Source organism: Corvus cornix, chromosome 8 (assembly GCF_000738735.6).
Source record: "Corvus cornix cornix isolate S_Up_H32 chromosome 8, ASM73873v5, whole genome shotgun sequence".
In the NCBI taxonomy this organism is placed as follows: Eukaryota; Metazoa; Chordata; class Aves; order Passeriformes; family Corvidae; genus Corvus; species Corvus cornix.
This window is the reverse complement of record NC_046338.1, coordinates 24,261,642-24,286,098: the sequence shown is the minus strand read 5'-3', so window position 1 is coordinate 24,286,098 and position 24,457 is coordinate 24,261,642. Positions and strand designations below refer to the sequence as shown.

General features: G+C 52.4%; 2 protein-coding genes across 3 annotated transcripts; both read left to right on the top strand.

Annotated features, from left to right (window-relative positions):
• Nucleotides 1-75: 75 nt before the first annotated feature.
• On the top strand, nt 76-14,940 carry UHMK1 (U2AF homology motif kinase 1). The gene is made up of 8 exons (XM_039555894.1): nt 76-401; nt 1,462-1,754; nt 4,495-4,686; nt 5,454-5,548; nt 6,473-6,549; nt 9,895-9,993; nt 10,869-10,957; nt 11,428-14,940. Exons 1-8 carry the CDS (start codon nt 110-112, stop codon nt 11,572-11,574), a joined length of 1,284 nt encoding a protein of 427 aa, XP_039411828.1. The 5' UTR covers nt 76-109; the 3' UTR covers nt 11,575-14,940.
• Nucleotides 14,941-16,758: 1,818 nt separating this feature from the next.
• UAP1 (UDP-N-acetylglucosamine pyrophosphorylase 1) lies at nt 16,759-24,373 on the top strand. Of its 2 annotated transcripts, XM_039556323.1 has the most exons (10): nt 16,759-17,071; nt 17,148-17,352; nt 18,023-18,198; nt 18,475-18,647; nt 19,784-19,977; nt 20,369-20,512; nt 20,939-21,127; nt 21,557-21,604; nt 23,513-23,579; nt 23,809-24,373. In XM_039556323.1, exons 1-10 carry the CDS (start codon nt 16,765-16,767, stop codon nt 23,899-23,901), a joined length of 1,596 nt encoding a protein of 531 aa, XP_039412257.1. In that variant the 5' UTR covers nt 16,759-16,764; the 3' UTR covers nt 23,902-24,373. The 2 variants fall into 2 exon arrangements, with proteins under 2 accessions (XP_039412257.1, XP_039412258.1); XM_039556324.1 differs by lacking the exon at nt 21,557-21,604.
• The last annotated feature ends 84 nt before the right edge of the window (nt 24,374-24,457 follow it).

The following is a 24,457-nucleotide window of genomic DNA, read 5'->3' as shown; positions in this document are numbered from 1 at the left end:
CCGTTTCCGGTGTCATGGCGGCCGGAGCGCGGCGGCGGCCGGGGCCGGGGCGCACCGCGGGGCAGCGGCGGGGCAGCGGCGGTACGGCGATGTGAGGGGGGACGGCGCCATGTCGGGGTGCGCGTGGGGCGCGGCGCCGCCGCTGCTGGAGGCGCTGGGCCGGCTGTGGGAGGTGCAGGCGCCGCTGGGCAGCGGCTCCTCGGCCTCGGTGTACCGGGTGCGCTGCTGCGGGGACCCCCGGGCCCCCCCCGGCGCCGTCAAGGAGTTCGTGCCGCCCCCGGGGCCGCGGCCCGGCCCCGCCCGCCGCCCCGGCGCCCGCCCGCCCGCCGCCGACTGCGCCGAGTACGGGTTCCGCAAGGAGCGCGCCGCGCTCGAGCAGCTCCGCGGGCACCGCAACATCGGTAACTGCACCCCCGCACCCCACCCTGCACCCCACCCTGCAGCCCGGGCACCCCGTGCTTCCCCCGACCCCTAAACACCCCTTCTCGGGGACCCTCGTAGGCACCCTAGAGCTCCCCCCAGAGTAGTCTCCCCCTGGCCAAACTGGTGTCTCCAAACCACCCTCCCAGCCAGGGAGGGGAACTCCCAACTCCTTTGGGAATACAGGCAGCCTCGCTCCCAAACCCATCCCCAGGCCAACGTGCCCCTCGGATTGGCACCCCTGGGTGGGCAGGTTTGAGGGCCCTACCCTGGACACCCCAAAGCAGCCTCCCTGCAGTGGGTGCTCCCTGGTATCCCCTTGCGGCAGGCTCCTGAGTGCCCCACCGCTTCCCTGGGTGGGGGATCTGCAGGCGACATCCCCAGGGTGGGCAGGAGAGATGGGGAGAGTGAGTCACTGCAGGCCGGGCACCCTTGAGTCCTCCTTTGGGCAGGGTGCCAGAACCCCAGCAAGGACTGGGATAGCAGTGGGACAGTGTGTTCCTTCTGGGCTGCACCTCTTGGGTTGCCTTCATGGGTGGGAATGAGCTTGGGAAGGGAGGAAGCCTGTGTGTCAGAGGCGGTTGCTGGAAGTGCCAAAGTTCACTCGCTACTGATATTTTTTGTCGGTGTGAAATGCTTTTTAATGCCATAGTGTGCCTGGGCACCCAGACAGCAGTCGGGTTCCCGCTCTGCAAAGTTTGTCACAGGATGAGATTGACATGTCTCTAAAGAGCGGCACTGTGTCCAGTTTGCCCACTGGGATGTGCTTATCCATGTCCCAGAGATTGTCCTTCTGAGCAGGAGCACTTGGCCCTGTCACTTTAGCAGAGCCTGGGGGCTGTTGTGAGACCAGCCTGTCCTCTGAAGCCCACAGGGGTGGCATGGCTGGTTTTCCCTTGCTTCTTCCTCTCTGGTTCTCTGTCTCTCTGAACATCATCCGCTACAAAACATCTGAGCTGCTTTCCGCAGCTTTTGTGGTCTGGGGCGGTGGAAGGTGCTGGCTGTGTGCTCGTTACCGATGCCTGTCCCCGTGTCTCGTAGTGACACTGTATGGCGTGTTCACCAACCACTACTCTGCCAATGGCCCGTCCCGCTGCCTGCTGCTGGAGCTGCTGGACATCAGCGTGTCCGAGCTGCTGCTGCACTCCAGCAACCAGGGCTGCTCCATGTGGATGATCCAGCACTGCGCCCGAGATGTTCTGGAAGCCCTGGCTTTCCTGCACCACAAAGGCTACGTGCACGCGGACCTCAAGCCACGAAACATCCTGTGGAGCGCAGAGGAGGAGTGCTTTAAGCTCATTGACTTTGGACTTAGCTTCAAAGAGGGGAATCAGGTTTGGAATGCGCTGCTCTTGAGGCAGATGGCTCTGTGTTGAGTTGTGTGGCTCTTTGATGTTTTTGATGTGACCTAATCAGAGTAGGAGCTGAGCTAGTGCTGAAGGTTTACTGGGAAAAGCTAAAAATGTTGTCTGGCCCCAGAAACAGAGCTCATGTTCCCATTCTCCTTGCATGTCTCTGGTTTCTGTTGATGTCTTAGCCTTTCTGCTATAAATTCCAATGTTAATGATGCACTGAGGAAAGTGGTGTCTCAGCTTCCTGGGAAGTTTGCTAGTTTTTATGTGGTCAGATGAGTAGGAGCACCCAGAAATGTAGAATTCCCTTTTATCGTCCCTTATCATGTGTAGTAGTAATGCAAGCTTTGCCATCAGCCTCCCCAGTCAAGTGTGTTATCTCTGGCGGTGTCCTTGTGCTTGTCTTTACTTTCACCCTATCTTCAGCAGCCTTCCTTCCTCAGGAAGTCTGGATGTTTCCTTCCCACGTGTATCAAAAGCCCATAGTCTGGTCCTGGGTGGGCAGCGTCTGTTCTTTACTGACACAGACAGTCTCTGCCTGTTCTGCTCTGCTTTTCCCGTTGCTGGGCTCTTGCTGCATCTTCTTGCTGTCACTTTTGTTTCGGTGATACTGAGTTGTTCGTTGGTCCTTGCCCATTTTATTCTCTTCCATGGCTTCTGATGGAAGCAGAGAGCCTCAGGAGGTTGTGCTGTTGGCTTGATAGAGCTTCCATTCATCCCTCCCTCTCTCAGTAGTGGCCTGTGAGGAGTCTCAATAAAGCTTTTCCATCAGGTAACCTTGTAGCACACTTGCCTTTAATCACTGGGTGATGAATGGTAATTTTTTCTGTGTCTTCCTACATTGTCGTGGTTTGTCCCTATTCCACGCACTTTACTTGCTTAGCAGTTTTAAATTTATATACTTTTTTACTGGTTTACCTGGTATTGACAGTACAGCCCACTGATTGTGAATATCAGAGGGTTGTGTGGGTGACCTATCTCTGAATTCTTGGGTACAGGAGTTGTTTTTCATGTTTGGACTTCTTAACTCCTCCATGTTGTCTTCAGTTCTCCCACATTCTTGGCTGAGTTTCTGGTGGTAATCTGTTGCTGTCTATCAGCAAAATACACACTCCTAGTGTCCTGTGTCTAATGCAGATATTTTTATTTAATTCAGGTCTGTGTTTTGCTGCTTGCTGTGTGAGTTGCCTCATAATAGTTGATTGGGTTTTATTTGTTTCCATGGTTTCTTCCAATCTGCTTTCTTTGGGCTGAGTTTCCTTTGCCCTTTCTCAGAAACACACTGGTTATGTGGGTGAACCTTCTGACCTTGCTTTGAATATGCACCAGGTACAGGTGTCCCATCCCCACCCCTGCCTTGGGCTGCAGCCTACATCCATCATTTCCTTGTCTGAGTCAAAGACCATGCTACTTTTATTTATGGCAGCCCTGCCAAGCTTATCCTTACACAATTTTTCCTGCCATTACTGTTTAACAGGGAATGGTTATACACAGAGCAAGGTCTCAGCCACTTACAGCTCTGAAAATGCTTTAGGTGGTAGGAGTGAAATTCCATCTTGCTCTTTTTGCTGGTGCCATTCACCACAGTGTTTTCTCTATCTCTAAATGTTGTTTGGGGGGCTGCCAAGTTACTGCTATTGCCATGCTGGAGGTTCTGCTCCCTGCTGATAGGAGGAGGGACACGGATGAGCAGTTTGTGTATCATTTTTAAGTTCATAAACCACTTTTGAGCGCTGTTGCCGGAAGATGTCTTCTGTAAACTTTATTTTCAGTGAGAGAACCACGTAATCTTGGTCTGGATATATTCTTGTGGTAAGAATTCCTAATCTTGTGCCTTACCCAGGAGGAAGTAGGCTTGCATATTCTTCTGTCATTCCTTGAGTTGCATCAGTGTGTCTAAAATGAGCCTGCACGTGTTAAAAAGACATAGCGTGCAATTTGTCTGTGGACACTTAGAAGACTTGGCTGGACAAAGCCACAGCTGACTGACCAGGTACTGCCTGGGAGCAGCAGGCTGGACTGGAGCCTTCAGAGCAGCCCCTCCAGACAGTACTTGTGTGATTCTGTAATTCCCTATTTTCTTAGGACCAGGCAGCATGTGGGCATGTTCTCTCACTGTGCCAACCACAGCAGCTGGGCAGGTATTGATTGCTGCAGCACTTGAGGCTTCAAGGGGAGATGGAAGAGGTGCATGGGAAGTGCCTTTGATGATTTCCTTGTCTGAGCATTTTAGCTGCCTGCTTCATTCTTTTAACATTTTGTTCCAGAGAACATCAGCACTTAAATAATGGCAGCAGCTCCTGATCCTCAGTGCTCAGACAGAGCTGTTTGTGCTCTCAGGCAACCGACGTGGGAGCATATTGTGGGTGTTCAACCTTTATCCCAAAATTTCTAGTATCTTCTGCATGTAGGAGAGGTTAAAGGGCCAGTCCACAGGGACATCCAGCCCCTTCCTCCCAGCAGTGCTGTCTTTCAGAGGTCAGATGTTAGTGCTGTTTTGCTGGGAGATGTTTTTCTTCCAGACAGTCCTGTTTGTTCCTCAGCACAGCAGTATAGGGAGTTGAACTGCCTGCCTCGCACAACTGGCTGTACAATGCTTTCTGTCAATTTAGCAATAGTATTTTGGGGACCCATTTGGAAGGACGTCAGAACTGATTTAAGGGTAGAGTGGAGGACCTGAGTGTGGACAATCAACTTTTTCTGTGTGTTTGGTCTCCTGTAGGATGTGAAATATATTCAAACAGACGGGTATCGGGCTCCAGAGGCAGAACTGCAGAACTGCCTGGCGCAGGCAGGGCTCCAGAGTGAGACGGAATGTACCTCTGCTGTGGATCTGTGGAGTCTGGGAATCGTTTTACTGGAAATGTTCTCAGGAATGAAACTGAAACATACAGTCCAATCTCAGGAATGGAAGGTGAGACAGTTCTTGCTTGCACCAAATCAATCCTCCTGCTTCTTGTTCGTAATCTGGATTTGTGAGGTAGCACCTGGCAACTAGGTAGTGTTTCCAGGATGTTTATCTAATCCTATTGCCTTGAGAATTAAGGTTCCAGAGTCTTAAAGACCCACCTGCCCTGTGGGACTGGCATGTCTGAATGCCGCCTGTGTTCAGGTTACTGAAATAGGAGTGTTCCAGGAGTCTCTGTTTAGAGCCTGTGTCTTGCCTGGATTTGGTAGGCAAGCTGTGCTGGCTGTAGGTGTGGCACAGGAAGAAAATCAGTGGATGATGTCTGTCAGCTAGTCCAGCAGCACAATGACAGAGAAATTATTTGCTGGGTTTAGTTTAATGTTATCTGTAATTTGGAGATCTTCTTGTAAGTGTGTATCCTGAGAAAAAAAGAGGAAAGCTCTGTATTGTGAGCCTGACTGTCCTCTGTTCCATGTGAAATAACTTTTTGTGTTTCCCTTCCCAGAAAGAGTGTCCTTTCAGCATCACAATCTCCACAGTAACAGAAAATTTTCCTGCATGTGGAAATTTCCAGCTTTTGCACAGGCAAATGGGAAATATTTCATTTAATGTGAGCCTGCTAGTTTGACATGTGAGGCTTGGCATTGGGGATCTCTCACAAAACCCCAGAGCACCACAGCCTTCTGCATCCAGTCTGGAAAATGGTGGGGTATTGCAAGCTTTGCACAGTCTGGTTTTTTACCTCCCTAATGGCTGTTTCTTTTTCTTTCCAGACAAACAGTTCTGCCATTGTTGATCGCATATTTGCCAGTGAGGGGGTGGTTAATTCAGCCATTCCAGCTTATCACCTCAGAGACCTTATCAAAAGGTACCATAGCATATTTGATAACTATTGCTTAAAGATGTGCTCTGTAAAGTCAGGCCTTGCTCTCAGCAACTTAGAGCCCACACCTCACACTTTCTTTTTCTTTTTTTTTTTTTTTTCCAAATCTCCCACTGTGCTGGTAACAAGTGCAAGCATTAGCAGAGATGTCTCAGTTCCTCTGATTTTGGCACAATTTGGAGTAAGCACATAGAGAATATCAGTCATGACGTTGATCATTTGCTGTTTCAGTGCTTTGCACTTTCAGCCAAGAGATTGTATTTGGAGAAAACTGGAGACTTTGCTGCTTTTGGGGATTGTTATCATAAAAATTAGGGAGGGGGCAGAAAGTGCTGCTCTCCACTGCTGTCAAGATTGAAGGGCAACTCTTCTGAGGAGTCTGCCAAGGGGATTGTTTTCACTGTCCTGTGACTGTGCTCTGAGGCTACAGAGGGAATGAGGACACAACTTGGCAGAAATAGTATTGGGAGCCTCTGGTAAAGCCAAGGTAGGGATATTCTCAGGCAGGCTCTGGGTTATTAGCTGCTTTGAATCCCATGTGTGAAAAGATGTGGGAGCACCTTGGAGTGTGATCACTCTCATGAGACTGCATGTGTGCCTGAGATGTGGGATGAATAGCCTGAGGAGCTGGAGCATGCTGTGTTCTTGTAGACTTGTAGGTGAGCAATTCCCATTACTTGGTGCTGAGAGACATTGAGAAGGAGAGCCTGCTCTACCATCTACCCAAAATGCTTTCAGGGGATCCTGGTGTGCTACAGCTGCAAATTGCAAGATATGCTTTCTGCTCTTCTCCTTGTACCATAACCACCCCAAAGACAGGGTGTTCCTCCATGCTGGCTTCCAGCCTGAGTGGAGTTTGTCAGTGCAGGAATGTCACATGCATGAACATAAAGGTGTCTTCTCTTGCAGCATGCTTCATTGTGACCAAGGAAAACGAGCCTCTGCTGAGAAGGCTTTATGCAGCCCGTTCTTCAGCATTCCCTTTGGTAAGCTGTGCCTGTGGCCCCTGCTCAGGGCTCTCTCAGCATGTGCTGGAAGCAGCACAGAGGGCAATTAACTGTTGTTTCTGGGTCTGTTCTCATTGCTGCTCCTCTGTGGCACTTGCCGACTCTCCATGGCACCACAGGAGGGAGGTCAGAGTGATGCCTGTGCTCTCAGTGCTGCCTGGCCATCCAGCCCCACAGGCTGTTGCTTTTTCTTAGCTGGACTCTGATGAAATTTTGTCCCCAAGAGTGTATTGGCAGCAGCATTCATCTGAGGGCACAGAAATAACCAGGATATTTACCTAACATTCTGACTGTTGAGGTGCTTTTGAAGAGTGCAGTGCTATATATGGTGAGTGGATGGGTTTTCTTATGCCAAGTGTTTCCCAGTTCAGAAATCACCAGGAATATGAGCACCTTGGGCAGTGGCTGGTGGTGGCATCTGCTGCTGCCTCTGCACAGGTCAGATAAGTGCAGTGTGTTTGTGTGGTGTGAGCCTGTTTCTGCAGTGATTGGTCTGCAGTGACCTGTGTGGCAGGTCATGGACAGATGTCAGTGTCACTTTCATCTGGTGCTGTCCCTTGATTTAATAAAATAGTGATGTTTCCTCAAGACCTCCCTGTGTGGATTGCAAGCAGTCAGGAAAAGGTGGGCTGAGACTTCCCTGTTTAGCCTTGTGTCCCTCCCTGTTTTCTGTTCCAAATCCAAAATGGAAGCATTCTCCAGAGCTTGTCTGCTTTCAAGAACACCAGTGATGAGCTGTGCATCCAGCTTTTCTGCAGAATAAGTTAATGCTTCGGCTGGGCTAGTATTCTGCCTTGAATCTTAGCCCTGCTTTTCTTAAGCTCCTTGGTGTACCTTGCAGAGAAGGGTATTAAGTATTGCTTCTTGTAGATACTGATATTTCTGTATGTTAGGCAAAGGTAACAAACTCATTCCTGTTTTCAAACTTCACTTATGTGTGAGAAACTGGGACTGTTATAATCAAAGCTGCCTTCCATGGCTGAACCTTGCAGCCAGTACTGCTTTAGAGCAGACGGAATTGTATATTGGCAGTGCTTTCTGGCCTGGTTTTAAACACACAGACCTCTAATTGTACTGAGGAAGGTGCTTCTGTGGTTAGTGCTAGGAGCTTATATAACAGCTTCCATTTTTCTTAGTTCTCTTTGCTGCTTCTTTTCTTTGCCAAACTTGCACATACGCTTGTCTGCACAAAGAAGCATTTACTGCTCCTTTCCCAGCAAGTCAGAAAATGATCTGTCATTGCCTTTCACTTGGACACGGCTTTTCTGTTTAGAGCAAAGACAGCTGAGAATGGCTTTCCTTGTCATATACAGCCAAGTCTTGACTTTCCAGTTCATCAAGTTCTTTCCCGTGTTGTCAGTGTGGTTGGTGTCACCTGGCATTTGAAGAGGAGCATAGGAGCTGGGCAGAAGGTACCTCCTAGGGCAGAGGGGTATTGCAAGAAATATATTTGTCACTTGGGTACAAGAAGACCAGGTGTCTCTGAGTTCTAGAGGTTGGTTTGTCTCCCTCTCTGAAAAAAAGACATATGAAATGAAGGACAGGTTTACTTTAGTGTCTTTTCTCCCAGGTAGCAAGTGACAGGACAAGAGGAAACAGCCTCAGGTTGCACCAGAGGAGGTTTAGATCAGTTATAAGGAAAAATTTCTTCAGCAAAAGGGTTGTCAAACATTGGAACAGGCTGCCCAGGGAAGTGGTGGAGTCACTATGCCCATTAAAAGATGTGTGGATGTGGCTCCTGGGGACATTGTTAGTGGTGCGCTTGGAGTTCATGATTTAAAAGGTCTTTTCCAACCTAAACGATTCTATGATTCTGTGAATAAAAGGGGCAGCATATAAACACCATGATGACATTTAAATGTTCCTTCAGTCTTCATTCATCTGATGTGTCTTGGTTGCAAATACTCCTGTGGAAGAATAGTCTTAGAGGTTTGCTCGGAGCTGGAACATGGCTGGTTGTCTGAAGGCAGCACCTTTCTTCAAAGGGCTGCCCCTGAGAGCTGTTGGGGCATCATCTGTACTGATAAGGCCTTTCATACTCTGAGCTTTTCATAAGGGCTCTTCCTTGACAGGAGGAGATTTACAGCATCTGTGCTTGCCTTGCATCTCTTCTTGCAGTGAGATCCACTTCTTCTGACTGTGCCTGGTGGAGATGTCAGCTCCCTCACAAGCATTATGTGCTTAGCTTGGAAAAGTATTTCCTAGGAAACAATAGTTCACTTTGCACACATGGTCAGAAGGCTCAGACTGGAGAAATGAAGCCATTTCCCTTTTCTCTCCCCTCTGTCAAGTGGCAGAGCTGTGAGGTCCTGCTATTGTGTTCAGCTGCTGTAGCTGCCAAAACAAATAAGCACATTAACACTCTCCAAGTACTGCAAGTTGGGTGCCTAGTTCTTAAATTCATTAATGGCCTGTAACTAGTGTACAGGAACATGAAATCAAGCCTTTTTCCTGGAGAAGTGGCACTGTCCCTGTGGCTTTGAGTTTTGAGAGGACTGGTTATCCTCAGGATGTGACTCTCATAGTTTGTCATTAGCCTTTCCTCCTTGACTGTTTCCCTCTCCCACAGTAGCATCTATGCTACCCTGTTCTGGGCCATCCTGGAGCTGCTTATTTTCTGGAGCCAAGTGCCCTGTGTCCAGCACCCAAAGGGTTTTATTTCTGCTCCTGTGAAGTCCTTCACAGGATCACTGCTCACCCACCGTGTGGGTATGCCTGATTCTACAGCACTGCATTGTTTAAGTAGCTTAAGTGTGGTGGTCTTCAAAACAGTAGATTGCAGTTGGATTTTGGGGGGAGGAGGGTTTATATGGTGTTCAGGGAAGAACTAAGAGATATTCTAAGGAGATCTGAGGCCTTTGCCTTAGTACAGCTGAAGAATTGGAATTAGAGAAGATGGCCAGCCTGTTTTCAGCTTGTCTGGGAGCAGGGACAGGAAAGGCAAGTTGCAGAGTATTTCTTTCATCTTCTCACATCTCCATATATATGGGGTAGTTTGTTCAACTAGCATAGTTCTTGAGCTCACATCAGTTTCTGAGACTGGGCTAAGTAGACACAATTCTAGCCTTAATTTAAAAAGCAATTTCAGATGCTGGCCTCAGAATAATTGCAGTGCACTGAACCCTTTGGAAGAGTCAGTGCACAGGTAAAGATAAGATGGAAATGGAGAATTCAGACTAAATGCAGTTAACAGTGGAGAGAAGCAAAACTGTACTGCAAAGAGCAGCAGGTGCTTGAGTATAATAATGCATATTGAGTCAACTTGCTGTTTGCTTGCTCCTTTGACATTGACTTCGTTTCTTTAATTCTGTGGGTGTCAAACAGCTCCCCATATTGAAGATTTGGTGATGCTCCCCACACCTGTGCTGAGGCTGCTAAATGTTCTAAGTGATGCTTCTCTGCAGTGTGAAGAAGAATATGAAGGTTGGTGCAATTCCCATATAGCAATGTTGCTTTACAGACTCTGTTTTGTTTGGCTCTGGGGATGTGAGACCAAGCAGGTGAGCAATTAATAGGCACAAGAACAGCAAACAAAGAGCTGCTCAGCTGAGATTTGGTAACAATTTGGGTCAACTGCACCAACAGACAATAGATTGAGATTGAGAGAGAAAGCAGAGCTTGTAGGGAATTCTCGAAGGATCCCAGATTTAAAAAGAAAAAAAAAAAAGTTTATTTTCTTCTTTGGTTAGATGCCCACTGAATTCATAATGTGTTTGTGGCCCTGAGCTTTTGGATATGTACAAGACTCTGAAGCCCAGTAGCACCGATCCTTAAAAATTTGCTAATGAACTATTCCAGGATCTCAGCAGAAAACTAAAATATCTCACTGGAGTTCTTAAAGTGTGGTAGATGGCAGGCATGTTGGTGGGATTTGCATTTTTGCTTGCTGTCAAATCCACGTGAGCAGCACAGGCGAGAGAGCTCTGGGGACATGAGTTTAAAGGCCGAGTTCTGCTCACACAAAGAAGGGTTTGTGACAGCTACTTTAGTTCCCTTCCTCCAAGTGCTATAGCAGGCACTTGTAAATCCCCAGTGTTTTAGCTACTGGAACCTGCTGCTGGAGCTTCACTGCCTGCAGGTCTCTGTTCCTGAGCCTCAGTTCAGACACTTCCATCTCATTACGAGGCCATTAAGCAGTGTCAGCTTCTGCTGTGTCACCTCGTGCTTGTTTATTTTAAATTGAGAGGAAAGGAATATTTGTTGTCTGGGTGTTCTTGATGTGTTCATCTCGCCTTCACTTGTTTCTTGGCTCACCTTGGTTTGCAAAGTGAAGGACAACCAGCTCTTTCCTTTCCCAGATATCCTAGAAGACATAAGGGAGGAGTGTCAGAAATATGGACCGGTGGTTTCCTTGCTTATTCCAAAGGAGAATCCTGGTAAAGGCCAAGTAAGTGAATGGAAGGAAGAGGCTCTGTGTTCCCACATACACTCCATGTGCTACAGGACTGCTGCTCAGTGCCTGGAAATCTCCTAGCTGATGGCAGTGCTAAAAATAGATGGCTATTTTGAAGGACAGCACAGGTTCCTTCCTGGTTATATAAGGTTACCTAACCTGGGAGGTGCCCAAACAGCTTTAGTATGGATGGAAGGAATGAAGGGGAGAAGCCAATGGGTAGGAAAGGAACTGCTGAGGATATAGACCACCAGCATACTTTCTCCCACCTTACCAAATGGAGGAGCAGGAGATGAAATCCCAATTTACAGATTCAGCTCTTTCCTTTATAGCTCCAGAGCTCTCTGCTCAACCAAGGATGGAGGGGGAAAATTATTTTAGGAACGGTTGCCCCCATTGCAGGGGTGGGAAGGGCCAAGTGGCATAGTGCACTGGAAGTCCTATTTCTCCTCTCTCTCTTTCAGGTCTTTGTTGAATATGCAAATGCTGGTGATTCCAAAGCTGCCCAAAAAATGCTGACTGGAAAGATTTTTGATGGCAAGTTTGTTGTGGCTACGTTTTACCCACTGAGTGCCTATAAGAGAGGATATCTGTACCAAAACTTGCTGTAGGCAGTAGCAACAATCAGAAGAGTTGTCTTGCTCCTCTTCCTCACATGTTTTACAGTTGAATGTGCAAAAGAGCTTCCTAGCCCTGCTTCCGAGTCACCTGTGAAGGAGAGATGCAAAGGACTTGAATGGGCTTTGAAACTTTACTGCTGCTTTGTGATGTGCCGAGGAGGCCGGGATGGCTTTCAGCGTGTGCTTGTGTGTGTGTTGTGCTTGCTCATTTACAGGGGTGTGGCTCTGCCCCCTCGGGGGGGCAGGAGTGGTGACAGTGGCAGCCCAAGAGGCTGAGAGATCTTGGCAAGGGCTTTTCAGTGATTTGAAGTGAGACCAAAGTCTTGGCCTTAGCGCTGGGCTTAGCTCCAGGGAGAGGATTTCTTTGTCAAGCTTTCCGATAATGCAAGTACTCCTCTCCAGAGGGGGGAAGAAGGAAGAGGAGGAGGAAGGCTTGCCTGCTTTTTGTTGATACCTGTTATAAATAAAGAAGCAGAAACACCATCCTCTCTAAACCAGAGCAGGAGGACTTCTGAGGCTTCTCATGTAGAGCAGAGGGAGGCAGTGAGATTGGATCTGCTGAGCCTATGGGGTTGCCCTGTTGCCGTGACCTGAGCAGAGCCGTGCGTCTGATGCTGGGCTGGGGCAGTGAGGTGTGGATGATGCTGCCTGTGGGGAGCTGAGCTTGCTTGTATGCCTGGGGTGGGCCAGGACTGATGGTGGAGACCTGGTCAGAGCAGTGCCAGCCTCAGTCCCAACACAACCTGTAAGCACTTTGTAGCCTGAGTAGATGTGAAAACCCTGCCGTGTGGATTCATCTTTCTAGCACGCACCCTGTGCTGGCACTGATGCTCCCTAGCTCTGATGCCAAATCATCAGTGATATATAAGTGTCTCTTGGTGATATTTTTGGAAAGGAGTGCTACAGCACACAGTATTCTTTGTGTCACAGCAGGACTCCCCCTGGGAGTCTTATAAGAACAAATATTTGTCCGTTGTAGGTCCCACGCTTGGCTTTTCTGTGTTGCACGTTTTGGTTTTGCATTAACCCATTAAGACTTGTAGATTAGGAGCACTGACACTTTTGGTCCTTCATAGGTTACAAAAAGGGCTTGAGGCAATCTGAGATCCTGTATGGAAAGGGCTTAATCAGTCATCAGACTTGACTGGCCAGGAGAAGGTCTTTCACAGTGTCAGGGACAACAGCCACATGCCTTTGGGGAAGACACTGTGGTGAGCAGCATCACTTCCCCTCCAGAGCACGCTCTGCTCCCGTGGCTTCAGTCAGCTGCTGGCATGGCGTAGGCAGAGGCTATTTCCTGGGATTTCCAAACCTGTGCACCCAGTGGAGCCTCTCCTGCCAGGGTGGGCACTCTGCTCCTGATGGGCACAGTGTGAAACAGCCCTGTTTAGAGTCACCAGCGCATTCTGGCTTGTGGTCTTGCTACCAGTTTTAGTGAGGAGGAAAGCCCTCCTGAATTCTTTTCTTCAGCTGAAATACTTGCAAACAGCTGCCTGAACCATCCCTGACCTTCCCTGGAATAATACCTGAATTACCTTGTAATTACCAGTTTACTGTTTGCATCTTGCTGATGCTGGACTTGCTGGAATCCTGCACTTAAAAAGTTCCTCTTGATTTTTTGCCCTGTGCGTGGTGTGTCAGGAGATCCAATGTCTGTAGCATTTCATGAGTCTGAGTTCCTCTCTGTGCTGGTGTATAGTCCTGTCTACTGTGGCCCTTCCCAAACTCCCCCAGAAAGGACCAATCTCTGAATTCTTCTGTTGCCTTTGAGATGGTGGGCTTGCCAGGGGAAAAAAAAATAAAATCCCACAATGAGTTTTAAGGTGTGATTTGCTGATCAGATTTTTCTGGGAATGATGCTACTTTGGTGTACATAGCTGTCAAGCAGCCTTTGCATAGATGGGGTGTGTGATTCATTGCTTTTAATTTAACTGTCCTTTTAGTGAAGCACCTTTTAGTGTCTGGGAGGAATTGAATGATTAACTGGGTGAGGGTTTTTCCTATGTGGAGAGCAGTGTTTAAAGTATGGTTGGGTCTTGGCTGACCTCCTCAGCTGTGTGTTACTGCTGTCCCTGCAGGTTGAGCCAGGGGTCAAAGCACTTTGGTCCAGACGTGCACATGTTGAATGCCACCATGTCAGCAGCACTGAGCTGGCAGGGGCAGACCCCAGAGCTCCTGCCCTGCTGAGTGCCAGCCCAGGTGGGGCCACAGGGAGCTCCCCTGGGTGCAGGGTATGAGGTCTATCACCCACAGCAGTACTGGGACGGGGAGATGCTGGGATGCAGGTATGGAACTTAAATGTGTTTTGAGTTCTCACATGCATTTGTCTAGGACTGTGAGCTGCTCTGTCATCTTTCAAACCTGACTTTTTCAGTCAGAATTATACTTTGGATTTTCAGCTAAAGATAGAGCTGTGCCAGGATTGATCTTCAGAGAGGAACTACAGCCTGTTCCTGCAGCACGGCAGGTCTTCCACCAGAGTTTGGCTGGGGTTTTGTTCAGCTTCTTTAACAGGGGCTAAATAAATCCTCAAGATGCAAACTCCTGCTACCAGATATTTTTCTCCAGATGTTCACTGACCAGGTTTGAGCACTGAGCTGAGTAAAAACCCCAAAGCTGCTTTTCTTTATATTCCTCCTGGCAAGAGTTGAAGATGTTGATCTCTGTCCTGTCACTGGATCCACCCTTCTGCAGGCTGTGGGGTACAGGAAGGTTTAGAAGCATTGCATTGCTGTTCCTTACCCTCTTCCTTCAAAGACTTTTTCTGTCAAGATGAAGCTCACTCTGGTGTCTCAGTGACCTGGTGTCTCGGCGTAAGTTTTAGCCCTGCTAAAACCTATGAGTTCCTTAACTGTAGATTATATCTGAAGTGTGTGTGGTGATTCCATCCAAGGCGTCTGTTGTGGTGTGTCTGGGATGGGCCTGGCTTTCCTCATCTCCAGATGACTGCCTGCTTGAGGTGCAGAAGTGTTGAGGCTTGCCACTCAGATGCTCACTGGGTTTCCTGGTCTGTGCTGCTCCCTCCCAACAACCCTCAGTGTAGCACTGACCTACACAGTTCTACCCTAGTCGTAGGGTCACTGGTGTTTCAATCACTGGCCAAAGCACAAGTCAGCTCCAATCTTAGCTGTATTCCTAATTTTATTCTTACTGGTCTTCAGCCTCAAAACAACATAGCCTGAGCACCGTGTTGCACCCGGGTTCTTTCCAGAGGGTTCAGTACACTTCCTCCTACTGTGCCGGATCCTGTAACCACGTGCCTCCCTTCAGATGTCAACTGTTGTATCCCGTCATGCACCGTTGCTGAGCAGATGTGTGCTTGATACAGGTGATTAATAAATGATGCTTCAGTACAAAGTCGTTGTCCAGCATGCCCTTCTTGTGGGACACTGAAATGTCACATAGCTGAGCAAGTGCTCGGTCTGGGGGGACGGGACTGTGACCCAGCCACGGCAGCGTTGGTATTTATACTCAGCATCTGTGGCTGTCAGAACTCCTTTGCCCCTCTTCTAATTCCCAATAAAGCATTCAGTGTGCATGGAGTATGATTCTTACCCCATAGGCATCCCGATGGGGGAGAACACAGGTCCAGCCCCTCAACTCATTCCAGCAGTTATGATGGAGTCTTCCCTAGCTTTCCCCCCATTCTCAACTTACTTTTATACTATTTCTTTGTGTTAAGGTGGAGCTTGAGTGACTCTAGTCATACATGCCTTTGTTACTGATTGGTGTAAAATTCTCTCGCTTCACTTTCAAAGATACAATCAAAGAGAATACAGAGTGCCTGCCCAAGGAGGGGTGGTTGTAGCTTGGAGGTGGGGAACTGGGGGATGGAGGGCCTGTTAATATTACTGTTAGGCTTTAACGAAGCAACTTCATCTAAGGAGAGGGATTTCACCACAGCTGTTGGCTCAGTAGCAAGGCATCTTCCCCTACCTCCTGTGCTTTACAGGGGATATGCAAAGTACCCCTGCCAGGTATCACCTGCAAAGCACCATCGAGTTCCCCCTCCCTGGGAGAATTCCCAGAGCCTAGCTGTGGTGTCTCCACTCTGCTTCCCCACTCTATTCCATCCCCCTTAGCAGATGTGTGTGTATCTGGAGTCATCGTGGAATAGGTTTCCACGCATTCCATCCACGGAGCAGTAGCTGTGATTTACCCTATAATTTCCGTACTGTTACAACTCCTGTTAAGATACTAATATAACTACTCTGTTTCCTCCGGTTGAACTCCCAGTTACCTGTCCACAGCGTCCCCCGGCATTCTCCCCCAGCCCCACACGCCGGTGTGGCTGCAAACCGCGGTGGGTGCGCCGGGGTGACCTCTGCCTGGCCAGAGCCCACCATGTCCCCTCCCGGTCACTCGGGGCGCGGCTTCCTGCGGCAGCTCCGCTTACTCACGGCCCACAGGGGCGCGTTCCTCGCTGGCACTGGCGTAAGGGTATCCGGAATGATGATATCCACAGGCAAAGCGCCTGGTGACGCAGGAACCTTCCCGGGAGATGCTGCGGGTTGCACAAGGTCCCGCGGCCGCTGTCGGGAGGGGACGCGGGGGCCGAGGCGGCGGCGGGTGAGCAGTTTTTTGGCTGCAGCCCACTCTGGCACTACCTCAGGGCAGCCGGCACGGCACCGAGCCTGGCAGAGCTCGAGAGGCGTTTGGGCTCATGGTGTGGCGCTCGGGGGTGTCCTGTGCAGGGCCGGGAGTTGGACTCGGTGATCCTGAGGGTCCCTTCCAACTCAGCATATTCTGTCATTCTGGGATACCACGCGACCCCTGATGACGGCACGAGGGGTGTCTGTCTCATCGCTGCTGACGCCACAAGGCTCCCGGGCCCGGCTGGGCTGTTCGGTGCGGGACTCCTCCTCCGCAGGGACCTCGCCTGCGCTTTTTGGGGTGGATTTGGGCTTTTTCCCCCTCCCCTCTCACGGCCCCGAGCCCGCCGGGGCCGCGCGCTGACGTGGCGAGCGTTGCCATGGCAGCCACCGGCGCGCGCGCCCCCGCCGGCGCCGCAGCGGCCGCTCCGATTGGCGGCGGCTCCGCGAGGGGGGCGGGCGGTTTCGTCCCCTCCCCCGGCGCCCATTGGGCGGGCGGCGCGCACCACGTGGCGCGGGGCGCGGCCATTGGCTGGCGGAGGGCTATAAAGCGGCGGCGGGGGGCGGTGGCCCGGCAGCGGCGGGCGGGATGGAGGCGGCCGTGGCTTTGGGGGAAGCGGCGGTGGCCGAGCTCCGGGAGCGGCTGGCGGCGGGCGGGCAGGACCATGTGCTGCGCTTCTGGCCCGAGCTGGACGGCGCGGCCCGCCGGGCGCTGGCGGCCGAGCTGTGCCACATGGACGTGGCCGAGATCAACCGCTTCTTCCGCCGCGCCCGCGGAGACGGCGGCGGGGCGGCGGCGGCGGCGGGGCTGGATGCGCGCATGGAGCCGGTGCCGCGGGACGTGCTGGGCAGCGCGTCTCGCGACCGCGGGCTGGTGCCGCGCTGGGAGAGCCGCGGTAGGTGCGGGGGGCGGCGGGGCTCGGCGCGGCGCGGAGCCGGCGCGGCGGGCCCCACGCGTGTCTGCTCTCCCAGGGCTGGCGGAGATCGCGGGGAGCCGCGTGGCCGCGCTGCTGCTGGCCGGCGGGCAGGGCACCCGCCTCGGCGTCCCCTACCCCAAGGGCATGTGCGACGTGGGGCTGCCCTCCCGCAAGACCCTCTTCCACCTGCAGGCCCAGCGCCTGCGGCGGCTGCAGCAGCTGGCGGAGGAGCAGCACGGCACTCCCTGCCACATCCCCTGGTGAGTCCCGGCCTCGGGGGGACAGGGCTGGTGGGGTGGTGTCGGCAGGGTCCGGCTAGCACTGCTGGGTCAAGGGCCGGTAGATTGGCATAGCCCTCTGGGTGTCAGCAGCCCGCAATCCTCTGCGTTGGTGCAGTTCCCTTTGGCAGCCCAAGGTTACCCTGGCTTGGTGCAGTTCCCCTTAGTAGCCCCTGGACTGATGCAGAGCCCCTTGGCAGCCCAAGGACCGTGGGCTGGCATAGATCCTGTTGATGCCAGCGATTTTCTAGCCCCTTAGAGTGAGTGGCTCAAGGCTCAGGGTGGCACTGGCAGGTCCCACGTTGTCGGACTCAGTCCCTCGGCCCTTGGGATAGGCTTTCATGTCCCCATGTGTGACAGCAGCCATGCAAGATGGGAGATGAGGGGCTGAGATGCTTTGTTGACAAAACAAGAACTGGTCACTGCAGCTGGGTGTCCCCTGCAGGGTGTTGTATAGTTTTGGAGATACCTCTTGCAAGGAAGGGTGAAACCCTTCACTGGCTTGTCAAAGTGGTGGGACCACAGCAGGTCAGATCCTCCTAAGTGTGGAGGGGGGGAAAAGAGTGTCCTGGGTATTCCCCATATTTGGGATGAGGAGTGTGAGACCCAGCCTGTCTTTCCTGCTCATTGGATGTCTTCTACTCTGCAACAGGTACATCATGACAAGTGGCCGCACTATGGAGTCCACCAAGGAGTTCTTCCAGAAACATCGGTATTTTGGCTTGAAGAAGGAGAACGTCATCTTCTTCCAGCAGGGCATGCTGCCTGCCCTGGGATTCGATGGGAAAATCCTGCTGGAGGAGAAGGGCAAGATTGCTATGGCACCAGGTTGGTGGCCAGCAGCTGACAGGAGAGGTGGCGAGGGGTGAGACATTGTTCTGAGGACCAGATTTGGAGCTGCAGCCTGCCCAAGGCAGTCTTCAGTGTGACCTGGCCCATGGCTGACTCAGGCTGGGAGGTGTCTGTCTTGGTAGGGAGGACCAGGGTGGGGTGCAGCTGGGCTGATGATCCTCCACGTCAGCCCATGGGGAAGGAAGATGAGCATGGGTGGCTGACGGGGCAGTGGGGCATTGCTGCAGCCCCCATGGTGTGTTCCCTCTGCAGATGGCAACGGGGGCCTGTACCGGGCCCTGGGCTCACACAGCATCATGGACGACATGGAGCGGCGGGGGGTGCAGAGTGTCCATGTCTACTGCGTGGACAACATCCTGGTGAAGGTGGCTGACCCCAGGTTCATTGGGTTCTGCTTGGAGAAGGGAGCGGACTGTGGGGCCAAGGTATGGTTTTAGGAGTAGGCAGGCACTGTTTCTACAGAGCTGGGTGGGATCTGTCCTGCTCCTTGCCTGGCTTCCCTGATTTTTCACCCTTCATTTGCTGGCTTGCCACAACCAGGAGGGATAGCTAAGTAGCTGGAGCCGACTGGTGAAGTAACACATGCTGCCAAAGTCCTACCTGCCCCTTGGGTAGTCCTGCCGGCCCCTGGCATCCTGGAGGATGTAGGGCATCACTGAGCCCTGCCTGGCACTGCTCTTCTGCCTTTTACAGGAATGTGGCACCAACAGGCCCAGGGCTCAGAGGTCCCCTAGTCCCTGAGGCCAAGAGGCTGCTTGGGAGCCCTGTGTAGCTGCCTGGCTCGCACCCGGATGCTGGGCAGCTCTTTTCCGGGTGGCTGTGGGTAGCACAGGCAGACAGGATCCTGCCAGCTCTCCTCAGCCTGACATCCTGGGCACCAGACCAGGACACGATGAGTGCAGCTGACGTTGAAGCCAGCCCCATGTCTTGTGGATAGGCCATTGCACACTCAAAGCTTTACTTAAAGACTGGCTTGACATCCAAAGGTTTTGTTTGCGTTGGGCTCGGCTCTGGCAAACAGGTGAAAGGACTTACTGGCCTTGAAGCTTTCAGAGAGTAAGCTGAGAAAGGGAAGGCAATTTCTCCTCCTGGCCTGTATGAAAGAAGAAGGAAATAAACCTTAGCATGCAGAAAGGAGAAAGCCCTGTGCCCCTGCATGCCACCCCTCTGTGGTGACAGTGATGGGTAGGGATTTGCTGGGGTATCCCATGCCCAGGTGGAGGTGTGTGGGGTGCAAGGAGGAGGAGGAAGGTCAGGGGGATGGCTCTGCTGAGCCAGCAACCTTCTGGTTGTGCACAGCAAGCTGGCTAAAAATATCCATGCCTGTTGGCTTGGTGCCAGAGCCTGCCTGTGCCCTCTGGATGTGTCTGACACCCTGTCATCCAGCCCTGCCATCTCAGCCTCCTCTAGTCCCCACTGCCAGAAGCACCTGGGAGGGGGGGCTCCAGCATCACTATCCCAGCAGAGGAAAAAGCCTTGTCAGGGCCTGCTTTTTACAAGGAAGTGTGTTTGAAGTGTGGGGCTTTGGGTGCCTTTCCCTGACAGTGCTTCCCTCGGGCAGGTGGTGGAGAAGACCAACCCCACGGAGCCGGTGGGCGTGGTGTGCCGGGTGGACGGCGTGTACCAGGTGGTGGAGTACAGCGAGATCTCCCTGGCCACGGCCCAGAAACGGGGCCCGGATGGGCGGCTGCTCTTCAACGCGGGCAACATCGCCAATCACTACTTCACCACTGCCTTCCTGAAAGATGTGGTCAAGTAAGGGCCTGCTGGGGTGCCGGAACAGGAATTCTGGTGCTGAAGGGCTGGTGCTGAGCGCAGCTGGCTGTGCTTTGCTTTCTGCTGGTTGAGCTCCAGGCGTGCTGGGATGAGGCCCGCCCCCCCCCCACGTCTGCCCCTGCACAGCTGGTCTGACCCCCACCTCTGTGCACAGTCCCTTCCTTGAGATAAGGTTTCTCTGGGCCTTATCTGGATGCTGCTTCCAGTGTGCAGGCGCATGGGGCCGTCTCTCCTGGCTGCTGTGGGGATGAGCAGCCTGTGCCTTGTGGTGGCCAGGGTCAGAGCAGAGCAGCCATTCTGGTGCAGCAGTGTCTGAGCTGGGGACGTGGCTTGCTCAGGTGAGTGACATCTCTTTCTTGGCCCGTTGCAGCACTTACGAACCACAACTGCAGCACCACGTGGCTGAGAAGAAGATCCCACATGTGGATATCACTACAGGGCAGCTAATCCAACCTGAGAAGCCCAACGGGATTAAGATGGAGAAGTTTGTCTTCGACATCTTCCAGTTTTCCAAGTATGTCCTTTACTCTCTGTGGGGACCAGGCTGCTGGCTCTCCCTGGGGCAGCTCTGGGAGCCCCTGGGGTTATGCCAGGGTGTGCCCACTGGCAATGCCCCGGGATGAGGATAGGATGCCAGCTGCTGTGCTGTCCAGCAGCAGTGGACAGTTGTGCTTGGAGATGAGCAGGGACACGAGCAGCTGGAGGGATGGGTGCTGTGTGCCTCTTGCTTGGCTGAGCCCTGCTCCTTGGCCAGAAGAACATCTGCTGACCCTACAGGCTCAGCCCTCCCCTCCCTCCTGCATGGCTGTGAAAACAGCCCATGGCTGTGGGCTGGGGGAGGACCTTGGGCCCAGCTCAGCCACCCTGGCAGGGGAGAAGCCAAAGTGATGAAGCAGCCACAGTTTCCAAACCTGACCCTGCCACGCTGTGTTCCCCCCAGGAAGTTCGTGGTGTACGAGGTGCTGCGTGAGGATGAATTCTCTCCCCTGAAGAACGCGGACAGCCAGAATGGCAAGGACAACCCCACCACAGCCCGACATGCCTTGATGTCCCTTCACCACTGCTGGGTTCTCAATGCAGGGGGGCACTTCGTGGACGAAAACGGCACACGTATCCCTGCCATACCTCGGTGAGTTGCTTCTCCTGTCACTTCTGCAGCCTTTTTGGGCTGGACATCAAGCACAAGCTGCTCCCAGCACAGATAACAGTGCCACTGAAGCAACCAGCTGTGGATCCCCTTTCCTGGGTGATCTGGAGCAGAGCTGGATGTGGGCAGTGCGGTGGCAACAGGAATGGTGCTCAGTCAGCAGCAGACTTCCTTCAACACCTGTGAACTGAATCCTGCCAGCCTTCATTGCACAGACAAGGTTGCCTTTGGAGGGAGGAGGTGGCTCCATAAAGCCAGAGCACACCAGCAGATCCATGCAGCAGCCAGGCTGGCATCAAATCACCCCTCAACCACAGGACCTCCCACCACCCTCTTTAGAGATCAGCAAACCCCAGACTCATTTTGCTCTGTTTTTCCCCCCCTTGCTAACCCTTGTTTATTCCTGTGTAGCGTCACAAACGGAAGGTCAGCTGCCAGCCCAGCAGATGTCAATGACAAGTAACTATACGTGTCCCAAGTGCATGGTGGCGGGGCTGTGCTTAGGGACTAACGGGCTGCAGGCGTAGCAGCGTGCCACGCTAACGGGGCCGGGGGGCTCGGGGCCGCATGCTGGCGGTGGGGCATGTCACCGCTGGGCACGGTGGACGCCGCTTCTCATGGTGGTGGGCGCAGGGAGATCTGCTCCCTGCTGGGCTCCTTTCTGCAGGGAGAGCTGGCAGGATAATGGGATGGGGCTCATGCTGTCGGTACAGGTGCAGGATGGCAGCAGCCTGCTGCTGACTGCACTCAGCTGCCAAAGGTCACCCCGCAGGCAGGATGCTGTTGGCAAACACCCTGGCACGTCCTTTGATGACTCTCCCCTAGTCATCACAGCACAGCACGGACTGGTCCCGGCCGATCCCAGAGCTAGGGACGGCTGCCATCTCCCGATGGCCGCCAGGCGTCCAGGCAGACTGAAACGGGATTAAAAACATGAAGCAAACATCAGGCAGGCTTTGATGTAGCATGTGTGAATCTGAGCGCAGCAGCCAGCTGGGCTTTGTGTGACTCCAGCTCTTGAGTTTGGAAGATCCAGACCGTGACACCAGGGAAAGCCCCTGGCTCAGTGCGTGGAAGTTTACGGGAATACACGGGGAAGCTTTAACTCTTCCGTTAGCAGCAGCGTGTTCCGTGGGCACAGGCATGCTGGGACTTAGAGCTGGTGAGTGTGAATGACTCACAGACTAAGCAATCTGGTTACCTCACCCCCCTCCCCCCCCCAAGCTGTATCTTCAGGTACTTTCTGGTGGAATACAGCTGTTTTATCTCTGTTTTTATTCCAGACTCCAGGTGTTTTCAGGCTTATGATAGACCATCACACTAGTTACAGTGTAGGAGAAAGGATGCACCTTGTCCTACATTTACCCTTCATTACCAGTTAATGTCAATTTTTTTTTTAAACAACTATCTTGAATCTAACTCCAAGGCAAATACCAGTGTGGGTTGGGATGGGTGAGTTTTATTTACTCACACTTGGGACAGGAGGGGGCTGAGTGAGTGCGTGACAGCAGGAACGAGCTTCGAGCTGGGTGAAAGGAGTGTTGTGACAGATGGCATCCTGCCATGCCTGCCTGACTGCTGTGGCCAGTGGCTGGGAAGGGGCACCCTGGGGTGCTGCTTCTGTGGCTCCTTGTTGGCTCCACCCCCAGACTTACATGCCAGCTGGATCCTGGGATCATCGAAGCAGATCCTATGAATGCTGGTGGCAGCAAGAGCAGGGTCAGGGACCCCTCACAGGCCCCTGCCCAGCAGTGCTGCTGCAGTGGGCAGCTCTGGTGTGGTTCTGACATTTTGCTCACCAGCTGCAGCTCACAGGCAGAACAGAGGAACCAAGACAGTTGATCTAATAGGCAAAGGCAGGAGGAGCTGCAGGGAGTGTTTCTGAGTGAGCAGAAGGGTTTACTGTGTGTCTTCAGGTTGTGCTATAAGCAAGAGAGGGCTTAAAAAAACCCTCTTGTGTCCAGCCAAATGGGAAGGTGCTCTGTAGGTGCACCTCACCTCACCCCAGGGTGCAGGAGGAGGAGGATGAAGGGGTGACTAGTTTCCATGCAGCATCAAAAATAGCGAGGCTGGGGGCACAGGCACTGCTGTAGTTACACACATGGAAAGGCATCATGAAAGCCCCATCTAAAGCTCTTTTCCCTTTCAGTCGTTGCTGGTATCTAAGCTTTAGCTCGCACCTCTGTGGAGAGCACGCAAGGCTTGACTAACCCAGGGCAGCTCTGTGCTGGTGGGGTCTGCGTGGGCCGGCAGCCGCCGGGGTCCAGACAGCCCCCGACCTGCGCCTGGCCTCGGCAGATCTTGGGCCCCATCTGTGTCCCCAGTGGGACATCTCTAACTCTCCTGACTGTGTCTTTTTCTCTGCAGCTTGAAGGATGCAAACGACCTGCCAATCCAGTGTGAAATTTCTCCCCTTGTCTCCTACGGAGGAGAAGTGAGTACTGGCTCTGCAGAGCTTGGGGGGCCCTTGCAGATGGACTGGGCTGGCAGGGCACACATGTGAGGGGATAAGCCACAGAAGTGTGACTAATTCACTGGGGAGCTTTTTGGGGTGGTGCCCCCCAAGTTGCCAGCACAGGAGGGGAGCAGAGCCACCCCTGAGCAGCTCAGCAGAGCAGATGACGTGCGGTGTGCTCCTAATGAGGCACTTCTCATTCCTGTAGGGTCTGGAAACATACGTGAAGGACCGGGAGTTCCGCACGCCTCTGATCATCGATGAGGACGGGATCCACGAGCTGGTGAAGAACGGGGTGTAGTGGCAGCATGGTGCCCAGGCAGGGCTCCCATCCTGCCAGGAACTCAGACACATGAAGGTTGATAGCTGGGACTAGTAGGGACTGGTCCTGCTCGCTCCAGCCCTGTGCAGAGGAGGATTTAACCCACTCGGTTCTTGGCACGTTGTATGCTTCTATTTATATTTTAATTTAAAAACCAAACACTATGGGTTCCCCTGCCATAAAGCACAGCTGTGGTGCTGCTCTTTGCACTCCAGGCTGTGGGCATTTATTTTTAAACATGTATATAGTAATAGTCATTGTACATGCAGAGAGAGGATTTTTATGGTACGGGGCTGGGTTTAATCTTGAATTTTTATTTTTCTTAAATCTACGGGACAATTTTTTTTTTAATAGGGTCCTTGCCATTGCCCTTGTTCTCCCTTTTGGTCATCCTTTGTATATTGCACAACTGGAAGCACCCAATTAAACTCTGAATCCCTCCTGTTTGTCATCTGGTGGTGTTTGAGTGACAATGACTTTCCACCAAGAGGCTCATGGAGCAGAGAGCCGACTGCATCATGCCAAGTGCAAGGGT

Bases quoted from the DNA above. Each gene is read 5' to 3' on its own strand.
- UHMK1 (XM_039555894.1), top strand. From the start codon at position 110: ATGTCGGGGTGCGCGTGGGGCGCGGCGCCGCCGCTGCTGGAGGCGCTG. The intron at 5,549-6,472 runs GTACCATAGCAT...CTTCTCTTGCAG, and splicing joins CTCAGAGACCTTATCAAAAG to CATGCTTCATTGTGACCAAG. The intron at 9,994-10,868 runs GTTGGTGCAATT...TTCCTTTCCCAG, and splicing joins GTGTGAAGAAGAATATGAAG to ATATCCTAGAAGACATAAGG.
- UAP1 (XM_039556323.1), top strand. From the start codon at position 16,765: ATGGAGGCGGCCGTGGCTTTGGGGGAAGCGGCGGTGGCCGAGCTCCGG. The intron at 18,648-19,783 runs GTATGGTTTTAG...TCCCTCGGGCAG, and splicing joins GAGCGGACTGTGGGGCCAAG to GTGGTGGAGAAGACCAACCC. The intron at 20,513-20,938 runs GTATGTCCTTTA...TGTTCCCCCCAG, and splicing joins GACATCTTCCAGTTTTCCAA to GAAGTTCGTGGTGTACGAGG.